Raw genomic sequence first — 19,281 nt, 5'->3', positions numbered from 1 at the left:
CAATTTCTAGGACATGGACATCTTTGTATGCTCATTCTATTTACCACTGATGCTATTATCAACAATTTTAATAATGAGATGCTTTTGTTATCAAAGGTAATCATATATTGTGAATAATTATAAAGTAAAATAGTTCTAATTATGAAAAAGACATATAGTTAATATAAGCACTGCTAACATTCTTAAAGTATACTAATAATGTTTGCTAAGGGTGGGAAAATGAAGTTTATCTGATACAACAGAAAACCTACTTCTCTGTGGGAAAGTATAATAGCCTAAAATGAATCATATCTCTAATGAAAGTGTAATTGTACAATATGACTTGAATATTTGAGATTCTAACCACCTTTTTACTGCTTGAAACTACTTGTCTACCCGCACCACTAGTGAGTAGACAGGCTTGGAAGTCTACATACTAACCAGGTCACCGGGTAGCTGGGGAGGCAAATTCCTTTATTTCTTAATTGGCATTGATAGCTCACTGCAAATAACTCTATCAATAGATGTCTTTAAAGCCAGAGATTCTTGGTTGTTTATTTTTTCCTGTCACCACTGCTTGGTACATTGTGGATTTTCTACAGGTATTTGTTGAAAAAAAGACTGAGGTTTATAAACATGGCAAAATCTGCCACTGTATATTAGTTGATAATTTTTTCATCCTTACCTAAGTGCCATCATTCACATAGTCAAGTTGCTTTAAAGATTTACTGCCTTTATTTTAAATGTTACAAGAATTTTACCTAAAGCATGTATTTAACCTTTAACTTACCAAAATTTGAAAGAGGAAAAAAAAGTTCTAAAAGTGAAAATTAAATTGCTTTTTAAAAAAAAGTCAAAAGAGAGCACATAGAAGGGGAAAGTATCTGACTCAGAAAAATTTAAGCTTGTAGCAGTTTTTCTTTTTGTAAGTCAAAAGTGGAGCAAGAGGGGGAAAATCAGCCAAAATTTTTTTTTTTCCTTATCCAAGTTCTACATCACACTGAAAGACATTGGTTTATTCTCACAACAATTTTAGAAGAAAAGACTAAAACTTAGAATTACCCACTGAAAATATCAGGATATATCAATTAACCAAATTTTTCTATTATGCTATATATAGAAGTAAGATGTGGGGCTGGGAAGGTGGCTCAGTGGTAGCGCGCTTGCCTTGCATGCATGAGGCCCTGGGTTCGATTCCTCAGCACCACATAACCAGGAAAAAAAAAAAAGTAAGATGGCTTTTTAGTATCCTTTTTAGCTTTTATTTATTCCAAAGTGTAGCAATAGTTCTACTAGGACCATTTTAAATTTCAAAGAGAATATGGAAGAATTATTTTGTGTAACAGAAACAGCATGTTTCTCCCTCTCCCCTTCATTTTGCATTTTGAAAATCACAGTAATCTTAATTTAAAATCGTTTGAAATATGCTTCTGGAGATTAAAACGGAAACCCCTTATCAATTTTAAAGAAATGCAGGCATGAGACTGGTGTTTTCAATATCATCTTCTAGCAATCCTCTTATTTATTGGGCAGGAAAATGGAGGCCCTGAATGGTTAACTTATCCTTTTACTCTTGATCACATGGGGTTTTTCTTGTACTACACTGTTTGTTTGATAGCATTTTTAAACAAAACAGAAAGAAAAGGATGTACGTAGAGTAGGACCATTAAAAAAAGTCCTCTGGTGCCTCATGCCTAAAATCCTAGCTACTTAGGAGGCTAAGATCTGAAGATCACAATTTGAAACTAGCCAGGAGAAGGAAAGTCTGTGAGACTCTTTTATCTCCAATTAACCACCAGAAAATTGGAAGTGGCTCTGTGGCTCATAGTAGAGCTCTAGCCTTGAGAAAAAGAGCTCAAGGACAGCACCCAGGCCTGAATTCAAGCCTCACGACCAACAAAGTAATAAAAATCCGACCACATAACAAGTAGATAACAAAAAGAGACAATATTAAAAATTATAGCTTCATTTGCTCTTTTTCTATACAGGTGAAAAGAGATTTGAATGCCCAGAGTGTTCTAAGAGGTTTATGCGGAGTGATCATCTCTCCAAACATGTCAAAACACACCAGAATAAGAAAGGAGGTGGGACAGCTCTTGCCATTGTTACCTCGGGAGAACTGGACTCATCTGTTACAGAGGTGCTTGGCTCCCCAAGAATCGTCACAGTTGCAGCCATTTCTCAAGATTCAAATCCAGCAACTCCCAATGTTTCAACCAACATGGAAGAATTCTGAAAAGTTATTTATAACAGAGACCTCTAGTGCTGCACTTAAGTTTACACACCTCTGAAAATCTGGAAATGGGCTGGTCAAGTGGATTACAGAGTAGGAAATCATGTTTTCATTCTTGGCTTAAGTATTTTCCAGGGTTTTGTTTCAACACATCAAGTGTTGAATTAAAAAAAAAATAGTAAAAGCAAACTGATGTACTGGAAGCAGAAAAGTATTTCCTCCATACTGTAAATTGTAATTGTTGGAAGTATGTCACATCACCTTTAAACAGAATCCTCTCCCCTCTTTTAACATGTGTTGACACATTTAAAAGGACAAATCTCAGTAGTTTGCAGGCTAAACATTAGTTGGACTTTCTTTCTTTGGAAGTACTTTGTTATAAATTCAGTCAGTAACAATTTATGCATATTTCTTTTTATAGCACAGAAAACAGATAGTAAATTGATAATAGGGAAAATATATTTCCATAGCTGATTTCGGGAAAATCAACTCAAAAATAGTTTTGGCCGTCTTTTCTAAATGTTAGAAATTCTTCAGGAGTTGAATTAGGTAAGTTCCCAAAAGAGTCATCTGAGATATGTCTCAGATCTTTATTACCACTACATTATAGTAGTGTGTATGCAGACAATCAGTGAAATTCAATTACTTTCTCCATTTTGGAGACACAAGCAGAACATAGAGCTAAATCTTAGGTTAAATTTTAGATTGAAATCTTAGGCAGATGCTAGGGGAAAAAATGGTTAAAATAGAACTCATGATGGCTTCAAAAAAAAATAAAGTGAAGCAACTTATTAACATACTATGCTTTAAAGTTGATTATATTCCTAACCTTAGGTTGAACTACAAAATTTGATTTAAAATGTTTATATTGGAAATACTTGCATAGATTATAAATCATTTTGTAGTTTCATATTGTGTAAATATAAGTTGCCATGTGCAGAATTCTTTATGCTTTGACTTGGTAGCCAAAGAAAGAATTATCATGCTTTTTCAAGGCCAGCAGAAACTTATTTTTAACTGCATAGTAGTTTGTTTCCTTTACTAAAAATTGGTTAGTTCCATTTTGTTTTCAGTAGTGTGTTAGAAGGTTAGTTAATTTACATCTCAGTAATGTCTTTTTGTTATGTCAATAACAGAATTTCCCTAAAAAAACTAGACGGCCTAGCAAATATATAAGAGATATTATGAAGCAAAAATTATTTTTGAAAACCCAGAATACTTTTCACTCAAATAGTGACTAAAGAAAAATTATATTTCATTTATGCAAGGATCTTATTAGCAAAGTGTCTTATTAGGAAAGATGGCCAAAAGTTTGATATGAAAAAAATTGATTATTTCAGTAGCTTAAATCAGTAATGATGTTTCATGTTTAAAAAAAGTATTTACACAGAATCACAATGAATGAAACTGATCATTGAAAACCAGTTTTTACCTGTTTGGTTATTAACAGATTGGTGTGGGCACTGTTTGAACATAGGTACATGTTTTCTTGTGCTTTCTCTATTATTTCAGGAAAAGTACTACTCATGAGAACTTTCTTCCAAAATTGTGATGTTTCTTGTATTTTGATGAAGGAGAAATACTGTAATGACCACTGTTTACACTATGCTCACTTTAGGCCAGCCCTTTGTAGCGTTATATAAAGCTGAAAGTCTTTTGTGCTTTCAGTTTGTATAAAAAAGCTTTGAGATTAAAGGAAAAAAATTTTTACACTGTGGTTATAAATTTCAAGTTTCTTAAAGCTTTTGTAGACTTGTAACAAAGTCTTTAAATTTTAGTTGGATTTTGTAAATTGTTTTGTATATTTTATTTAATGTACTCTTAACAACTGATGTATCTGGCTTTAAAACATCAGAATCAGTTTGTTGTTTTGTTTGGTACAGAGGAGCATTTGGTAGTGTTAATTTTAATTTTATTATATAGGAGCTGAAACATCAAATATATATTTTATCATTATGCTACACAATCAGTGCTATAAATTTTTTTATGCAAAGAACTTTCTTAATGTTTTAATCATTTTTTTCTGAGTGACACTTTCGTTGTTAATAGCAATTATGAGCACTCTGCATTAGGATTCCATGAACCTATGTGTGTTCATCAGAAATGCAAGTTATTTTTTTTAATCAACAATGAGGCCTATTATAAATTTATCAACCTGAATCTGGATAGCTTTATAGCATATAAAATATATTAATTTGTGTTAGCAGGTGCACATTTCACCCCTGAAATTAGAAATATTTTGACAGTCTATTCTGCATACCATTCTGAACCTACTTCTCTGTCTTACAAGAATCGTAAATTTCAATGTCCTTTATTTGACGCAGTGGGATATAGCTGTTAGAAGTAATAGGGCACAGATGTGCAGTAGAGCCTTGTTTAATGGCATTTCACTGTTCATTCCCTTGGCCACCGTTATAAACTTTTCTTTATTGTAATTATCAGTGCAAAACTATGTATTTATCATGGTAGAACTCCAGTGTTAGAATAGTTTTTTCTTACAGTATACTTTCTTTGGTTAGGTTTGTGTATGTGTTGCTGATTACATTAGAACTTGATGTTAAGTCATTATTTATCACACTCTCATGAGAGCAGTAATAAAAGTGTGTAATCTAGGAGAAAAAGTTAATTTGTCAAACTTAGATAAGCATGAGGCTTAGGTCCTATTTTTCAATTTTATAACTGTTTTATTGCAACAATATTTGTATTTAAGTCTCCCATTTTAATGCCTTGTGGTGTTTTTTTATGCATGTCACTAAGTTGTCATCCCACATAAATTGATGTGCAGCATAGGGTATTAAATCTACATGATGATTTTAAAACAGAAATAGTTGATGGTAAAATGTAAATGTTTTGCAAAAATTCCTTATAAAACTTTCGTAGTAACATTTCACTTGTAAATTTTTTTTGTAAAAAAGAAAATGAAGAAAAAAAAAGATGAATCAGGAAAAAAAAAACCACCCTTGTTTCCCATAGTCTAGAATTTAGACAATTACTCTGCCAGCAAAGCCTCTGGGGCTGTAATTGACATTTTTACAGTGCTGATTTGTATAAAATTTGTTTTTTGTGGATTTGGAAATAAAATCATGTACAAGTTGTTGCCTGCAATAACAATTGCAAGTAACCTATTAAAAATTCCCTTGAGCTTAACATGTTTCATTTAATTATGTCTACTATAAAGCAGCAATAAATTGTTTGACCTATCAACCTTCTTATGACAGTGAACACTGGAAAGTCAAATGCTTCTCACCAGAAATGATACTGGCAATCTTTCTTAATTCCTGGTGTTAGGATCTGGTCACTATTTCTCTGAACATACTGCCAAAGAATACCAATTCAAAGTCCATTGACATTTATGAAAATTAAATTTTCATTTAGAGAGTTTTGCTTAAATATTTTAAAGCAGTGACCATTAGGAAATTGTAGGAAGATCTAAACATAATTTAAGCACATAGAAATACTTACAAGCAATATAGGCCACACAGATGCTACCAAGTCTGTAAGTAAAAGCTGTCTTTCTCTTTTGGGAGAAGATCCACTGACATCTTGAGTGCATTATTGCAATGACTTCAGTGAAAACACTTTTAAGCCCATAGATCTAGCAAAGCAGTCTGGGAAGAGCTGTAGAATGTTAGGCAGAAAGGAAACTAAGCTGGCTTGTGCAAAAGACTGAACAGTCTTTAGATTCTGTCATAAGCAGAGACTATATAATGTAGGGAGACATTGCTTGTCCAGCAAAACTGTAAGTGCAGTTATATGATACTGTGGGTATGCATAATTATGTTCATAATAGTAAATCTCAACCAAGGAACAGCTAAATAATGCTACTCGGCCAAAGTATTTATATTCCTATAAATTTATCAAAATGCATTGTTAAAAGTAAAGGTATATTTTAATTACCTGAAAAAATTTACACTTGGAAGTGTCAGAATAATACTGTTCATTGCTTTTTAAGAATTTTAATGTAGTAATGATCTGGTTTTGAATGTCTTGGAGTTTCAGCCACATGAACAGCCATGAACAAGACTGACTTACAAAGTAGGAATAATCACTTTATATAGATAGTTGGCAGATCATTGATCTATTGAGTAGAAAAACTGAAGCAGCGCTAAGAATAGTGCTACTGAAATATGGTGAAGAGAGCTTTGAGGTCATGGGGAAACATGAGTCTTTCTAAAAAGTTCAGCTGCCTTTTTATAGGGATGCAGCGAATGCAAGTCTCTGGAAGAAATGTTGAATTCTTTATTCCTCAATGATTCCAAACAACATTAAAATATTTACTGCCCATAATACCCAAGATGAATTTTTAAGGTGTGTGCTTTCATTCCTCTTAAGATCTGATTAGCATAGCCTTGGGCTCTGCTGTGATCTTCTTAGTAGCAAGTAGCAATGAGATTATTTATGGATACCTGAGAGTAATCTCAAGTGGAAATAGAAAAACAAAGACAAGAAAGAAAAAGGAAAGGAAAAGAAGGAGCATAAAAGTCTATTTATAATGCAGACAAACACTTGATGGTGACAGCAAAGCACTGTGACAGATACCTAGGACTGGGAGTCCTAGAGTTTAGATTGGGCTCCTGGTTTGGCTACTTACTAACCAAATGTTCCTGGGTAAAGTTGCCCAATTTTTCTACATCTCTTCCTCACTGAAGAATACATACATTTAGATTAAGGTTAACGGTATCATGCATCTGACAAGTAATTTTCAATACATGAATTTGTTACTATTACAAGTTAAACTTACCAAGGGTATTTGACCAGGCACAACAAAATACCCTAAATAATGCCATAATTCATTTCTCACTGGACTGGATGCTGGGAAATCCTAGGTCAAATCCAGCAGATTTGATGTCTAATGTGAACCTCTTTCTAGTTTCTGTGTTCCTTGCTCATTGCCTACATGCTAGCTTTCTGAATCATCATTAGTAAGGCGTAATGTCATGTATGAGGGCTCCAAGTTCACAGTTTAAGCACTTTTCAAAGGCCCTTCCTCTTCATATATTGGTAATTAGGTTTCAGCTTGAGTTTTTGGAAATACTCAAACCATAGCAAGAGAGGTTCAGTATAGTTTCCAACTAGCCTAAAGCTGAAATGTTTTGGGAATGAGATAAAATACACAGAAAAATTCTCAAAATCTGATAAAGGAAAAATATAATTAGGAATTACGCACTTTAACTTTTTTTTTTCCCAAACCATCTGTATGGTAGTTTGGGGATATCTTGTCTCAAAAAAAAAATGTGGACAGTCTGCTGGAGGACCCTACTTCCTGTGGCTTACTAGGAATTGGCTGCATAGATACTGGAGTGCATGAAGACATGTCAACATGTAATGCAGGTAGGAGTCAACACTTTGGTAATATTTGGGCCAAGATAAGATGAATAGGTTACAAGATAGCTAAGAGATCTGGGAGCTAAGATTAGACAAAAAGTGCAAGAAATGTGAAGAAACTAGACAGTTGTCTCAAACCCAATTCATCTTTGAATCAAGCCTTTCTAAGGTTTCTAGATGGTTGGCCTAGTTCAAATTGTGTTATTTATTATCTTATAAAATGTAGTCCAATAAATGTTTCATTTTATAGTTGTAGTATATTTTGAGATGTAGAAGCCATAGTAAAGTTGTATTTCCTGCTGGTAAAATTGCTCCTAGCTTATATAATTTTATACTGGAATTAAATACCTCAGTATATTATGATGTTAGGTAAAGGGCATTGTGGCTTCCAAGTGTTTGATCACCTTAACACTTGAAAACCAGTGTTAAAGAAAATACTTTAAGAAAAGCAGTAAGCTAACTGCAAGAAAAGTCCAGTTCAATTCAGTGATACTGTAAATACAACAGTAACAACCATTTTTTATGTCTTTATAGCTCTTCTTATGTTAGTTTATTCTTCATTAGGGTCACATTTGTAATCTACATGTCTGGTAGGCTATCATACATTTATAACTATGGTAATAGTCAATTAAATTTTTATAAGGTACTATGATTTTGCATTAGAGTTGTTTCCTTTTGTTAGAAATTGAATTCCTATTTTGGTGATCATATATTACCTTAATTCATTTTTTATTTTTATGGAACAAATTCTAACTACGATAGGGTTTGTAGCCCTATGGAAAGAACTTGGATTCTTCATTTTTATTGGTTTAGCTTTGCTTTTCAATATATTGGGGCTGCTGATTTGTACTGAAATTCTCAGTAACCACTAATTTCATAAAAAGCTTGAAGTAGTTTTTTTTCTTGTGACGTTATAAATGTAGACTTCCAAGAAATGATTCAAAAGCAAACCCACAGAATTCCTTTAAGTTGATTATCTTACTGCTATAGGTACTGTTCACTTTTTTTAGGCAAAATCTGTTATCCTGCTTATAGAAGTTTTTTTTAAAAAATTTAGGGGCTGGGAAGGTGGCTCAGTGGGAGAGTGCTTGCTTTGCATGCATGAGACCCTGGGTTCAATTCCTCGGCACCACATAAGCAGAAAAAGCCAAATGTCATGCTGTGGCTCAAGTAGTAGAGTGCTAGCCTTGAGCTGAAGAGCTGAGGGACAGCACCCAGGCCCAGAATTTAGGCCCCACAACTGACAAAAAATTAAAAAATTATTTAAGGGGCTGGGAAGGTGGCTTAGTGGTAGAGAGTTTGCCTCACATGCATGAGGCCCTGGGTTTGATTCCTCAGCACCACATAAACAGAAAAAGCCGGAAGTGGTGCTGTGGCTCAAGCAGTACAGTGCTAGCCTTGAGCTGAAGAGCTGAGGGACAGCACCCAGGCCCCATGACTGACCAAAAAAAACCCCAACATTTTGTTTATTTGAATCCAGCTTTTACTAATTCTTAATACTGGTGAAGACCACCAAAAATATTCAAATAAAGTATTTGTCTTTAGCTTAGGCATTTTATTTATTTATTTATTTATTTTTTGGGTCCGGTCGTGGGGCCTGAACTCTGGGCCTGGGTGCTGTCCCTCAGCTCTTCAGCTCAAGGCTAGCGCTCTACCACTTAAGCCACAGCGCCACTTCTGGCTTTTTTCTTTTTGCTTATGTGGTGCTGGGGAATCGAACCCGGCCTCATGCATGCAAGGCAAGCACTCTACCACAGAGCCACCTTCCCAGCCCAGGCATTTTATTCTAATTATTCAAATTATTCAAGTATTTGTCTTTTACTAAGAAAAATATAAAATGTCATTTAACTCTGTCATTATTCAAAATACTTACATAATTGCAATCTTAAAAAAAAAATCAAGTAACCTTCCAGCTTTGGTTTTGGTTTTGTTTTGTAGCTGAGCTATCATTAAGCCTAAAATATATCCACATTGTGAACCCATGGAACACTGCTGTCTGCTATACTCCATCTTAGCCCAAGGGCCCAGAACTGATTGCTTTGTTCTTCAAAAGCTACAAGGACCAATCAGAATTTACAGAAATTTAGAAATCAAACCAAGAATTCAGTTTATTTAAGTTCAGTTCATTTCCCTTAAGCTTATAAAAAAAAACAAATGGTTCTCATTATTATAGATACAATGATGCAATTTAAATGTATTGCCCAGAAGTTCTTCTGTTGAAATATAATCCTCAAAGTGATGGCAATAGAAGTAGAGCCGTTGGAGTTGACCATTATAAGGGCACCTTGTGAAAGAGGCTCCAGAGAGGTAGCTATCCCCTTCCATCTATGGCTAGGGAGTAGTGCTTGCTCACCAGACACCATCATCTTCAACTTTCCAGCCTCTGGAAATACGAGAAATTTTTGTTGTTGATAAGCAATCAATGTGTAGTATTTTTGTCACAGCAACCAAAGACAAGAAATGACAGAATGTTTACCAAGGGACTTTACAGCATCCTTATATTCATCTGAGGACAAAGTACTAGAGGAAGGTCCCAGAACAACTCTGCTGCATCTCTCACCTTAGTTGCTGGATCCTGGGAAGGTCATAGGTGGTAGTAGGGGTTCAAAAGCAAGTGGCTTTTACCTCCTGGCATATAGAAATGTCCCAACATTTTAATAATCAGTGTGGTTATACAGATGTTCCTGTGGAATGTGTGCCTATATGCTCTATGCCCCACATAGAGTTTGTAGATATAAAACCCTCATCCTGATAACACTCATTAATTTCTAAGATAATTTATTTTTTTTAAAGATATGCATTTTGTGAGACATAAAAATCAAAGCAACATACCAAGTGGAAAAGTTTTGCTTCAAGATAAGGCTCACTCAGATTTCCCATAAAACTTCTAGAAGATAACAACTTCATCAGATTATGACAACTTGAAAAAACTTCAGAAGGGAAATCAAAGAGGTTAATGATTACAGCTGCTTTGTAATATTAATATGTAATTGCTAAACTTTCAGTGATTAACCTATATTTGTTGAATCTAAGACATGGCTAATTATTTTACACACCATTAAAAAAAATTCTGCCAATTACACTACGACTGTGTACCAATGTTACTTAAGAGTTGTACATATATGAAAGAGCCCTGTTAGGCTTACTTAAGTATGTTCTGATGTGTCGTTGCACACACACTAAAAAATACATGCATTAGTTTTTTCATGTCAATGACTGAATTCTCACTCATGTTTTGGCTTGAAATGGCAGGGTTTTTTTTGTTGTTGTTTCTGTTGTTCGTTTTGTTTTTGCCAATGCTAGGGCTTGACCTCTGGGGCTGAGTACTCACCTTGAACTTTTGTGCTCAAGACAAGTGCTCTACCACTTAAGCCACAGCTCCACTTTCGGCTCTTTGTAGTTTACTAGAGGTAAGAGTCACACAGACTTTCCTGCCCTGGCTGGCTTTGAACCATGATCATCAGATCTCAGCCCTCTGGTAGCTAGAATTATCTATTGTGAGCCACTGGCACCTGGCTCTGAGATGGTAGTTTTAAAACTATCACATCAGTTCTATACTCCTTTCAGTAGATGGTGCTGATGAATTCCTCTCCCATTGATGGACTGCTTAGTGATTTGTTTCTAGTGAGTAGAATGAAGTGAATGTGACCACGTATGAGTTCAGAGACTGAGTCATGTAAAGTCATCATGGCCTTAGTTGTTGTCTTGGACTTCAGGTAAAGCAGCTACCATGTATGTCATCCACAGTTCCTTCAAGAGGTCCTGGGTGGTGAGGCCTGGCACCTCTGTACAGCAGTCTCCTAAGGGTTCAGCTGGGTTCTCCTGCTCAGTCCAGCATTTGAAGACTGCTGCCTCAGCCTACATTTTAACTACCACCTCATCAAAGAATCTGACCCAGGACTCCCCAGCTAAGCCCTGATGATGATGATGATGATGATGATGATGATGATGATTTTATGTGCCTGTACTGGGGCTTGAAGTCAGAGTCTTGAACATTCACTTGTCTTTTTTGCTCAAAGCTGGCACTCTACCACTTGAGCCACACCTCTGCTTCTGGCATTATGCTAGTTAATTGGAGATAAGAGTTTCTGTCCACCTGGGCTGGGTTTGAACCAGGATCCTCAGCTCTCAGTCTCCTGAGTAGATAGCATTATAGGTGTGAGCTACCAGTGTTCAGCGCCTCACAATAGATAATAAATGTCCCATGAGTCATTAACTTTCAAAACGTATCATCTGTGCCTTCAAGAGCACAGTATTCACAGGATACTCTGCTGGAGTCTCCAAGGATTTCCTCTACCTATCCCGAAGTTCTGCTGATTATAGAAAATAGAAACTACAACAGACTTGCCTGCTGCTGGACCACAGATGGAAGACAGAGTCCAATTTAAAGACACTAATTGGGGGGGGGGGCGGAATGTACGCCATCCAAGTGATCAACTAGAATTAGAAGTCACGTTAATTATTTATTTCTATTCCCATCAAGTCTTCTGTTCAACCTTCATCTTGTCCATTTCAAGTGTTGACAGGGAGGTGCTGTATTTGTGTCTGCTCCTTTACATGAGGAGGCAGTGAGAGACTTGGGTGATGGCGGGTCTGGACCTGCTGCTTCTCCCACTTTGTAATGCTAGCAGCCCTGGCTGTGAGTGTTAGGGAGGGGATGGTCCTCTTTGTATTGGCTAGAAATTGCTGGTGGTGATTGTGGGAAGCACTCCTTGCTTACTGGTAGGATTTGGGTTAAGAGTGGAAGCATATGTATTCATGGAGAGTGGAGAATATCCTAATGTCACATGATCTTCTGTATCCTGGAATAATTCACTGCCAGCACATTAGGAATATAAATATTTATTTAGGGAGAAAAGCAAGCATGCAAACAATGCTTACTGGTTTATGAAGAAAGCTGAGCAGTGTGCACAGCCAAAGTAAATAAAAAAGAAAAAAGAAAAGGAGATTTACCTGACCAAAGCACATTGATCTCTTCCTTCAGGTTTTTTTTTCCCCATAGATAAGAAATCTTACAAGAAAGGGTTTTGGAAATCATTGAGCAGTAGCAAGTAGGAAGGTTTGGGTTACATATGTGTGTTGCTTTGGTGCTGGAAAATGGATGGATCTTCCTCTAATTCCTACCCCTGCCTGACTTTCATCCTAGGCGCTCTCTCTCTCTCTCTCTCTCTCTCTCTCTCTCTCTGTTTTTTGGTTGGTTGTGGGGCTTGAACTCTGGGCCTGATGTTGTCCCTGAGCTCTTCAGCTCAAGGCTAGCACTCTACTACTTGAGCCACAGGGCCACTTCTGGTTTTCCAGTAGTTTATTGGACTCACGGACTTTCTTGCCTGAGCTGGTTTTGAACCGTGATCCTCAGATCTCAGTCTTCTGAATAGCTAGGATTACAGGCATGAGCCACCAGCTCTGGGCTTTGTTTGTTTTTAAATTTTTTTTGTTGTTGTTATTGTCCTTGTTTTGTTTTGTCTTTCTTTCTTGGTACTGGGGATTGAACCCAGAACATTGTACTTGCTAGGCAGGGCTTTGCCTCTGAGCTACATTCCAACTCCCGGGCTTTCTTTTTATTTCTGATCCCCAGGAAATGTGTAGCAGATAGAAATAGGAACAAAGCTGTTTAATATGTTTTAGAGGTTAATTCAGAAGAAATTGTGCTTACTTGTTACAGTTTTACTCTCATATTGCTCAAATGAATTATTTAATCTTACTCCTTCCCTGAAACTAGTCCTAAAATAAAGTTGTTTTTCTGTTCTGATCTTCACTCATGTCATTTCTTTTCACAGATATACTTTTGCTCTTCTCCCTTCAAAGGCTCTAACTTTCCCTGACTTGAGTTTCACAAGTGACAAGTCCTTCCCTCTCTTGCATCTCTATTGAGCTCCTTTCCATGTAGCAAATATTTGAAGAATAGTGTTGCTCAAGGTATATAGCAACACTGGATATATACTAGATGTTGCAGGGAATGAAATATTAAAAAAAAATGACAGTCCCTGATAATGTCTGCCTTCAAAGGGCTTCATTACTATGTTGGAAGTTAGAATCTACAATAAGTAGACACAGGAAATGTGACAACCAAGTTGAAAGAAGATTTCTAGGGGAGTCTGGTGGCACCTCTTTTCTGGATGGTTGTTTGCTTTTGTCTGTTAGTTTCCGCACTTCAGTTTTTTCTGTTCCCTTATCGCATAAGTCTTTCTTACAAATCTATCCATTTTCTATACGATTTCCTCTTTTAACTCTTTAGTTCAAGCTTTATATTCTAATTTGTTTTCTAAGTTACACTATCAAACCCAGCAGTGATCAGGGAAAAGTATTTGTTTTATATCTATCTTGAATAGTCTTGACTTTACCATGAGTTGGCATACCTGCCTGTAATCCTCGTCTCTCTCCTTGTCACGCCGAAGCCCATCTCTGTCTCCTCGATCCGTATCACCCAGCCAATGACCTGTGCAGCAGCTTCCTTCTGTAGCTGTGTTAGCTTACTTCTTTCTGACTTGATATTTAATATCTCTGAGCCAGATATTAAAATTCCTCAAGTGTCAAAGTTTCTTAGTTTCACTTCATTTTTGTTTTATTTCACTCTTCCAAAATCTTAAGTTGAATACAGTTAAGAAGAGCATTTCCAAAATATAATATTTAGCCAGGGACAGTATTTTTATTGAGCAATAGAAACTCACATTGTTAACATGTTAGGGTAAAGTGCTGCTTCTAATGATGTTATGTGTTAATGATCTCTCAGACAAAACAGCTTAACGCTTCTTTTGATTGATGCCAAATGGACAGCTTTCTCAGCAGGACAAACCCAGCTTTGCACAGGCTCCTCCTAGCGGCTGTATTCTTAAGAGGAGGTTGCCAGTGAATTGTAGTTCAACCAGCTAAGGAGGATCATTTCTCCAGAATACAAAAACTCATTCTTGGAAAGTTTTTGTTCTTTGCTAAAGATGAAGATGTTCCTTGCTATGGTTTGAACAACCCTTCAAAACTCAGGTTAAAATTCAATCTCCAAGCCAGGTGGAGTCTGAGATCTGAGGATCATGGTTTAAAGCCAGCCTGGGCAGGAAAGTCCGTGAGTCTCAAGAATCTTCAATAATGTCAGAAGTGGAGCTGTGGCTCAAGTGGTAGTGCACTAGCCTTGAGCAAAAGCAGCTAGGGACAGCACCCAGGTCCTGAGTTCAAGCTTTAGAGCAGGCACACACACAAAAATTCAATCTCTACTGTGACAGTATAAAAAGGTAGTTCACACTTTTAATCCCAAATGCTCAGGAGATAAACACAGGAGGATCTTGAGTTTGAGGCAAGAAGAAGCCTTCACCATGCTGACATTGTGCTCTTCTATTCCCTAGTATCTAGAACCTCCAGGCAAACAAACTTCTGTTCTTCACAAATTAGCCATTTTCTAGTATTTTGTGATAATGACGATAAGTGGACTAAGATGTTCCCTTTTCTAGCAGGACAATATCACCTGCACAGAATGCTAAAAAGCATTGTTGGCAGTTAGCAACCATGATAAAAGAAATGCTGACCCACTGACGACCACAGAAAAGACACGTGAGCAAAAGAATTAAGTGGCCAGTGGCTTAGACCTGTAATCCTAGCTACTCAGGAGGCTAAGATCTGAGGATTATGGTTCAAACCCTGTCTGGGCAGGGAAATCCATGAGACTCATTTCCAACTAACCACCAAAAGGTTCGAAGTGGAGCTGTGGTTCAACAGATAGAGCACCTGCCTTTATTGAAAAAGCCAAGCAAGAGCTTGAGACCCTGAGTTCAAGCCCCAGTACCAACACACACACACACACACACACACAAAACCTGCCACCCACAAGGTTATAGATGCTCTTACTGGTTTTCTGTTAACTACAGGAGAAAGCAAAGCATCTTGTCTGCATATCTCTTTTTAAATTTTATTTTATTATAAGAGTGATATACAGATGGCTTACTTAAGGTGGAGGCAGATACAATGCTAAATTAGTTTCCATTTCTATAATGAGTTTGACCAAACTTTAGGCATCAGCAATCTGTAGAAGAAATTTCTTTTAAGAAGACTGAAAACAGCCAGGTAGTATTCCAATGCTGTTTGAATTTTCTCTTGGTATGTTCAGCAGGAACCTTACTTTGATTCTCAGTGTCAGCTTCCTAGTATGTTAGTTACATGGAAACACTCATTGTAGCATCTCTAGAATCTTATCCCTGGACCATTCTTTATCAGAGCTCGTGGCTCTCTTTCACTCTCCAACTCTGTTTCTATAATAATTTCCCTGCCTTCAATAATGGCAGAGTTGAATCTTCCAAAGCTTTCCTTCCATGACCTTCCAGTACAGTGATCCTGTCCAAGCTACCTCAGCTACTGACTCTACCCTAGACTTCTTCATTTTTACTAACTATAAGTACTTTATTATTTCACTTCCAACCACTACACTCTCATTACTACCCCCTGTCTGCTCAGACAAGAAACACCTTTGACTCCACTTGGTGGAGCAATCAATCCATTACTTATCTATCAGCTTGTACTGCCTCCCAATCTCCTTCCAGCACTTCATTTTACTCAGCTTAAATACTATATAGTAAGTATCGATCACCCATTTCCATATGTCATCAACTCCTCTACCTCAACTTTCCTCCTTAAATGGTTCTGGCAAAAGCCAACCCAATATGGTTATATCCAGCCAACTCAGCTCCAACTCAGGCTGAAGCAAAGCACCCAAATCCATGATAGTTAAACTCAAGTGGAGCCTTAATGCTGCTGTGCAAACTGTTATATTTCCACAGTGCGTCCCTTTCTGGTGTCCTGATGGTAAATTCTCTGTTTCTGTTTCACTGAGGGTTATTTTTTTGTTTTGTTTTTTGCTTTTAGTGCTTTAAAGGTGTTGCCCCAGTCTTCTGGCAGAAGAGAAGCCAGTGCACCTCTTCCCTTTATACCACACTCCTTTGTCTCTGATTGCTTCTATGGTGTGCTTTGTATTTAGTTTGAAAGCAATTTGAGTGGGATCCACTAGTTGTGTTTATGGTGTCTGGTGGTTATTAGATTTAGATTTGTGGTTTGGTGTTTATTGATTTCAGAAGAATTTGTCAGTCATTATTTTTTAAAAACATTTTTTTCCTCTCTAAGATTGCAAGTCTGAACCTAAAACAGGCTGGTATTATCCCGCAGCCTGTGGATGATCTGTAATGTTCACACGTTTAGTTTTTGTCTTCTTTGTGGTTTGAGGGATTTCTGTCTTCAAGTCAGTGGTGCTTTGTGTTGACTATTCTGATATTCTTGTCCCAGGCAGCTTTCATTTCTGTTACTGTGTGTTATTTCAACATTTCCATAAATTGCTTGGTACATCTCTATCACTTTGCAGAAATTATTTTCTAATCTTTTCTGTTAGAAATTTTAACAAATACTCATAGTTACGTAAATTTTCCATCTGGGAATTCCAACACATGTTGGTTCTATTGGTGGTTTTGTCTCTTGGCTTCTTTCTTCCTTTGTTGTTGTTTGCCTTTGGCAGTGATTTTTTTTTCTTTTTCTTTCTTTTTTTTGTCAGTCATGGGGCTTGAACTCTGGGCCTGGGCGCTGTCCCTCAGTTCTTCATCTCAAGGCTAGGACTCTACCACTTGAGCCACAGCGCCACTTCTGGTTTTATGGTGGTTTATTGGAGATAAGAGTCTCATGGACTTTCCTACCAGGGCTGGCTTTTTAAAAATATATATATTTTATTGTAAAGATGCTGTACGGAGGGGTTACAGTTACCTGAGTAAGGCAATGAGTACATTTCTTGTCGAGCATTGTTATTCCCTCCTTTGTTGTTCTCCCACTATCTCTTCCCTCCCTCGCCTCCTTCATTCCTCCCCCTCCCCAACAAAGCTGTAAAATTCATTTCCAATATAGAGTCTTGTGGGTATCATTGTTGCAATGGGTCATCCTGTGTCTTTGTTTCAGCGTTTTGTTGTTCCCCTTCCCCTCCCCAAATTAGACAAATGCATATACAAGATGCAGGACACCAAAATCAAGTACAATGACAACAGGGGGAAGAACATAAAAAGGAAACAAGAAAAAAAATCACATAGTATATTAAAAACAACAACAACAAAGAAAGACCTCTTGTGTCCATATCTTGGGGTTCATTTTGCTTAGCATCATCATATATGGCCATATGTACATAGCTTTTGAGCTTTTTTGCTCTTCTGATAAAATTATCCTAGATGTATACAAATTGCAAATTAGGGAAACCATGGACCTATATCTCTTATGATTTTTTCCTAAGTCTTTCCATTTCCTAACAAATGGGATGGTGTCATTCCTTCTGATGGAAGTATATAATTCACACACACACACACACACACACACACACACACACCACATTTTCTTGATACATTCGTCTACTGAGGGGCAATTTGGGTTGGTTCCATATCTTAGTTATGGTGAATAATGCTGTAATCTGGGCTGGCTCTGAACCACAATCCTCAGATCTCAGCCTCCTGAGTAGCTAGGATTACAGGCACGAGCCACTAGGGCCCTGCTTGGCAGTGATTTTTGTGGTGAGTGAGTGTGTGTGTGTGTGTGTGTGTGTGTGTGTGTGTGTGTGTGTATCTGTTTCTCCCTCCCCCGCCCTCTGCATTTAAACCAAACATCCTGTGTAGGACAAATGTTGACAACTGGAAATGGCAAAACTTTCTTTCTGCCAAAGTTTTAGTGGGAGATCAGGATAATCAAATTAATCTAGTTTGGAGATGATCTGGGTTTGGGATTTATTATTGCTAGGGTTATCCTCTGAGCATCACATGTTTTAAGTTTCTTAACATTAGTTTGTGTTTAGGCTGAGGCTGCATTACCGTACAGTGGTATTTAATTTCTGTTTGATTCTTAGTTTTAGGTTTTCCACTGTCCCGGGCCTCAGGAGCATTGTAACTCCATGTTCCTGTCTTCCAGAAAGAGAGTGTTGTCACCTGGTGCCTGACTGGTGTTGAGAGATGGACTCTGGGTTCTAAATAAGCTTCATGTTGATGTGATGAATATATTAATTGATTTGCACATATTGAACCAGCTTTGCATCCCTGAAATGAATCCTGTTTGATCGTGGTGTATGATTTTTTTGGATGAATTGTTGAAGTGGATTGGCCAAAATTTTGAGAAGTTTTGCATCAATGTTCATCAAAGAAATGGGTCTATAGTTCTCTTTCTTTAATGAGTCCCTGCCTGGTTTTCAGATGAGGGTTATGATGGCTTCATAGAATGAGTTCCGTAGTGAACTTTCTCTTTCAATTTCATTGAAGAGTTGGATGAGTATTGGTGTGAGCTCTGCTTTGAAGGCCTTGTAGAATTCTGCTGTAAAAACATCTGGTCCTGGGATTTTCTTAGATGGGAGGTTTCTTATTGCTGTTTTTAATTCAATGCTTGATATGGGCCTGTTAAGATGGTTTAACTCACCTTGGTTTAGTTTCAGCATGTCAATATTTGCTAGGAAAAGGTCCATTTCTGCCAAGTTCTCAAACTTATGCATAAGTTTTGAGAAGTATTCACTTATAATGTTCTGAATCTTGGTCATTTCTGTGGTGATGCTTCCATTCTCATCTCTGAGTTTATTTATTTGGGTGTGTTCTCTTCTTTTTCTGATAAGATTTGTTAAGGGTCTGTCAATTTTGTTAATTTTTTTGGAGAACCAATTCTTTGTTTTGTTGATTCTTTCTATGTTTTTTTTATTCTAATTCATTTAATTCTGATTTAATTTTAATTATTTCTTTCCATCTACTGGATTGGGGTTTATCTTG

General features: G+C 36.9%; 1 protein-coding gene across 3 annotated transcripts in view; it reads left to right on the top strand.

Annotated features, from left to right (window-relative positions):
- Sp4 (Sp4 transcription factor) overlaps positions 1-5,160 on the top strand; it is a 90,586-nt gene extending 85,426 nt beyond the window's left edge. For all 3 annotated transcript variants that reach the window (XM_013024048.1, XM_013024046.1, XM_013024047.1), the window contains exon 6: positions 1,968-5,160. In XM_013024048.1, the coding sequence (XP_012879502.1) occupies positions 1,968-2,215 (248 nt within the window). In that variant the 3' untranslated portion in view covers positions 2,216-5,160. The remainder of the gene's footprint in view (positions 1-1,967) is intronic.
- Positions 5,161-19,281: the final 14,121 nt, after the last annotated feature.

Source organism: Dipodomys ordii, unplaced genomic scaffold (assembly GCF_000151885.1).
Source record: "Dipodomys ordii isolate 6190 unplaced genomic scaffold, Dord_2.0 Scaffold72, whole genome shotgun sequence".
Classification (NCBI taxonomy): domain Eukaryota; kingdom Metazoa; phylum Chordata; class Mammalia; order Rodentia; family Heteromyidae; genus Dipodomys; species Dipodomys ordii.
The sequence above is the reverse complement of the archived record's forward strand: the minus strand, read 5'-3'. Positions and strand labels throughout refer to the sequence as shown.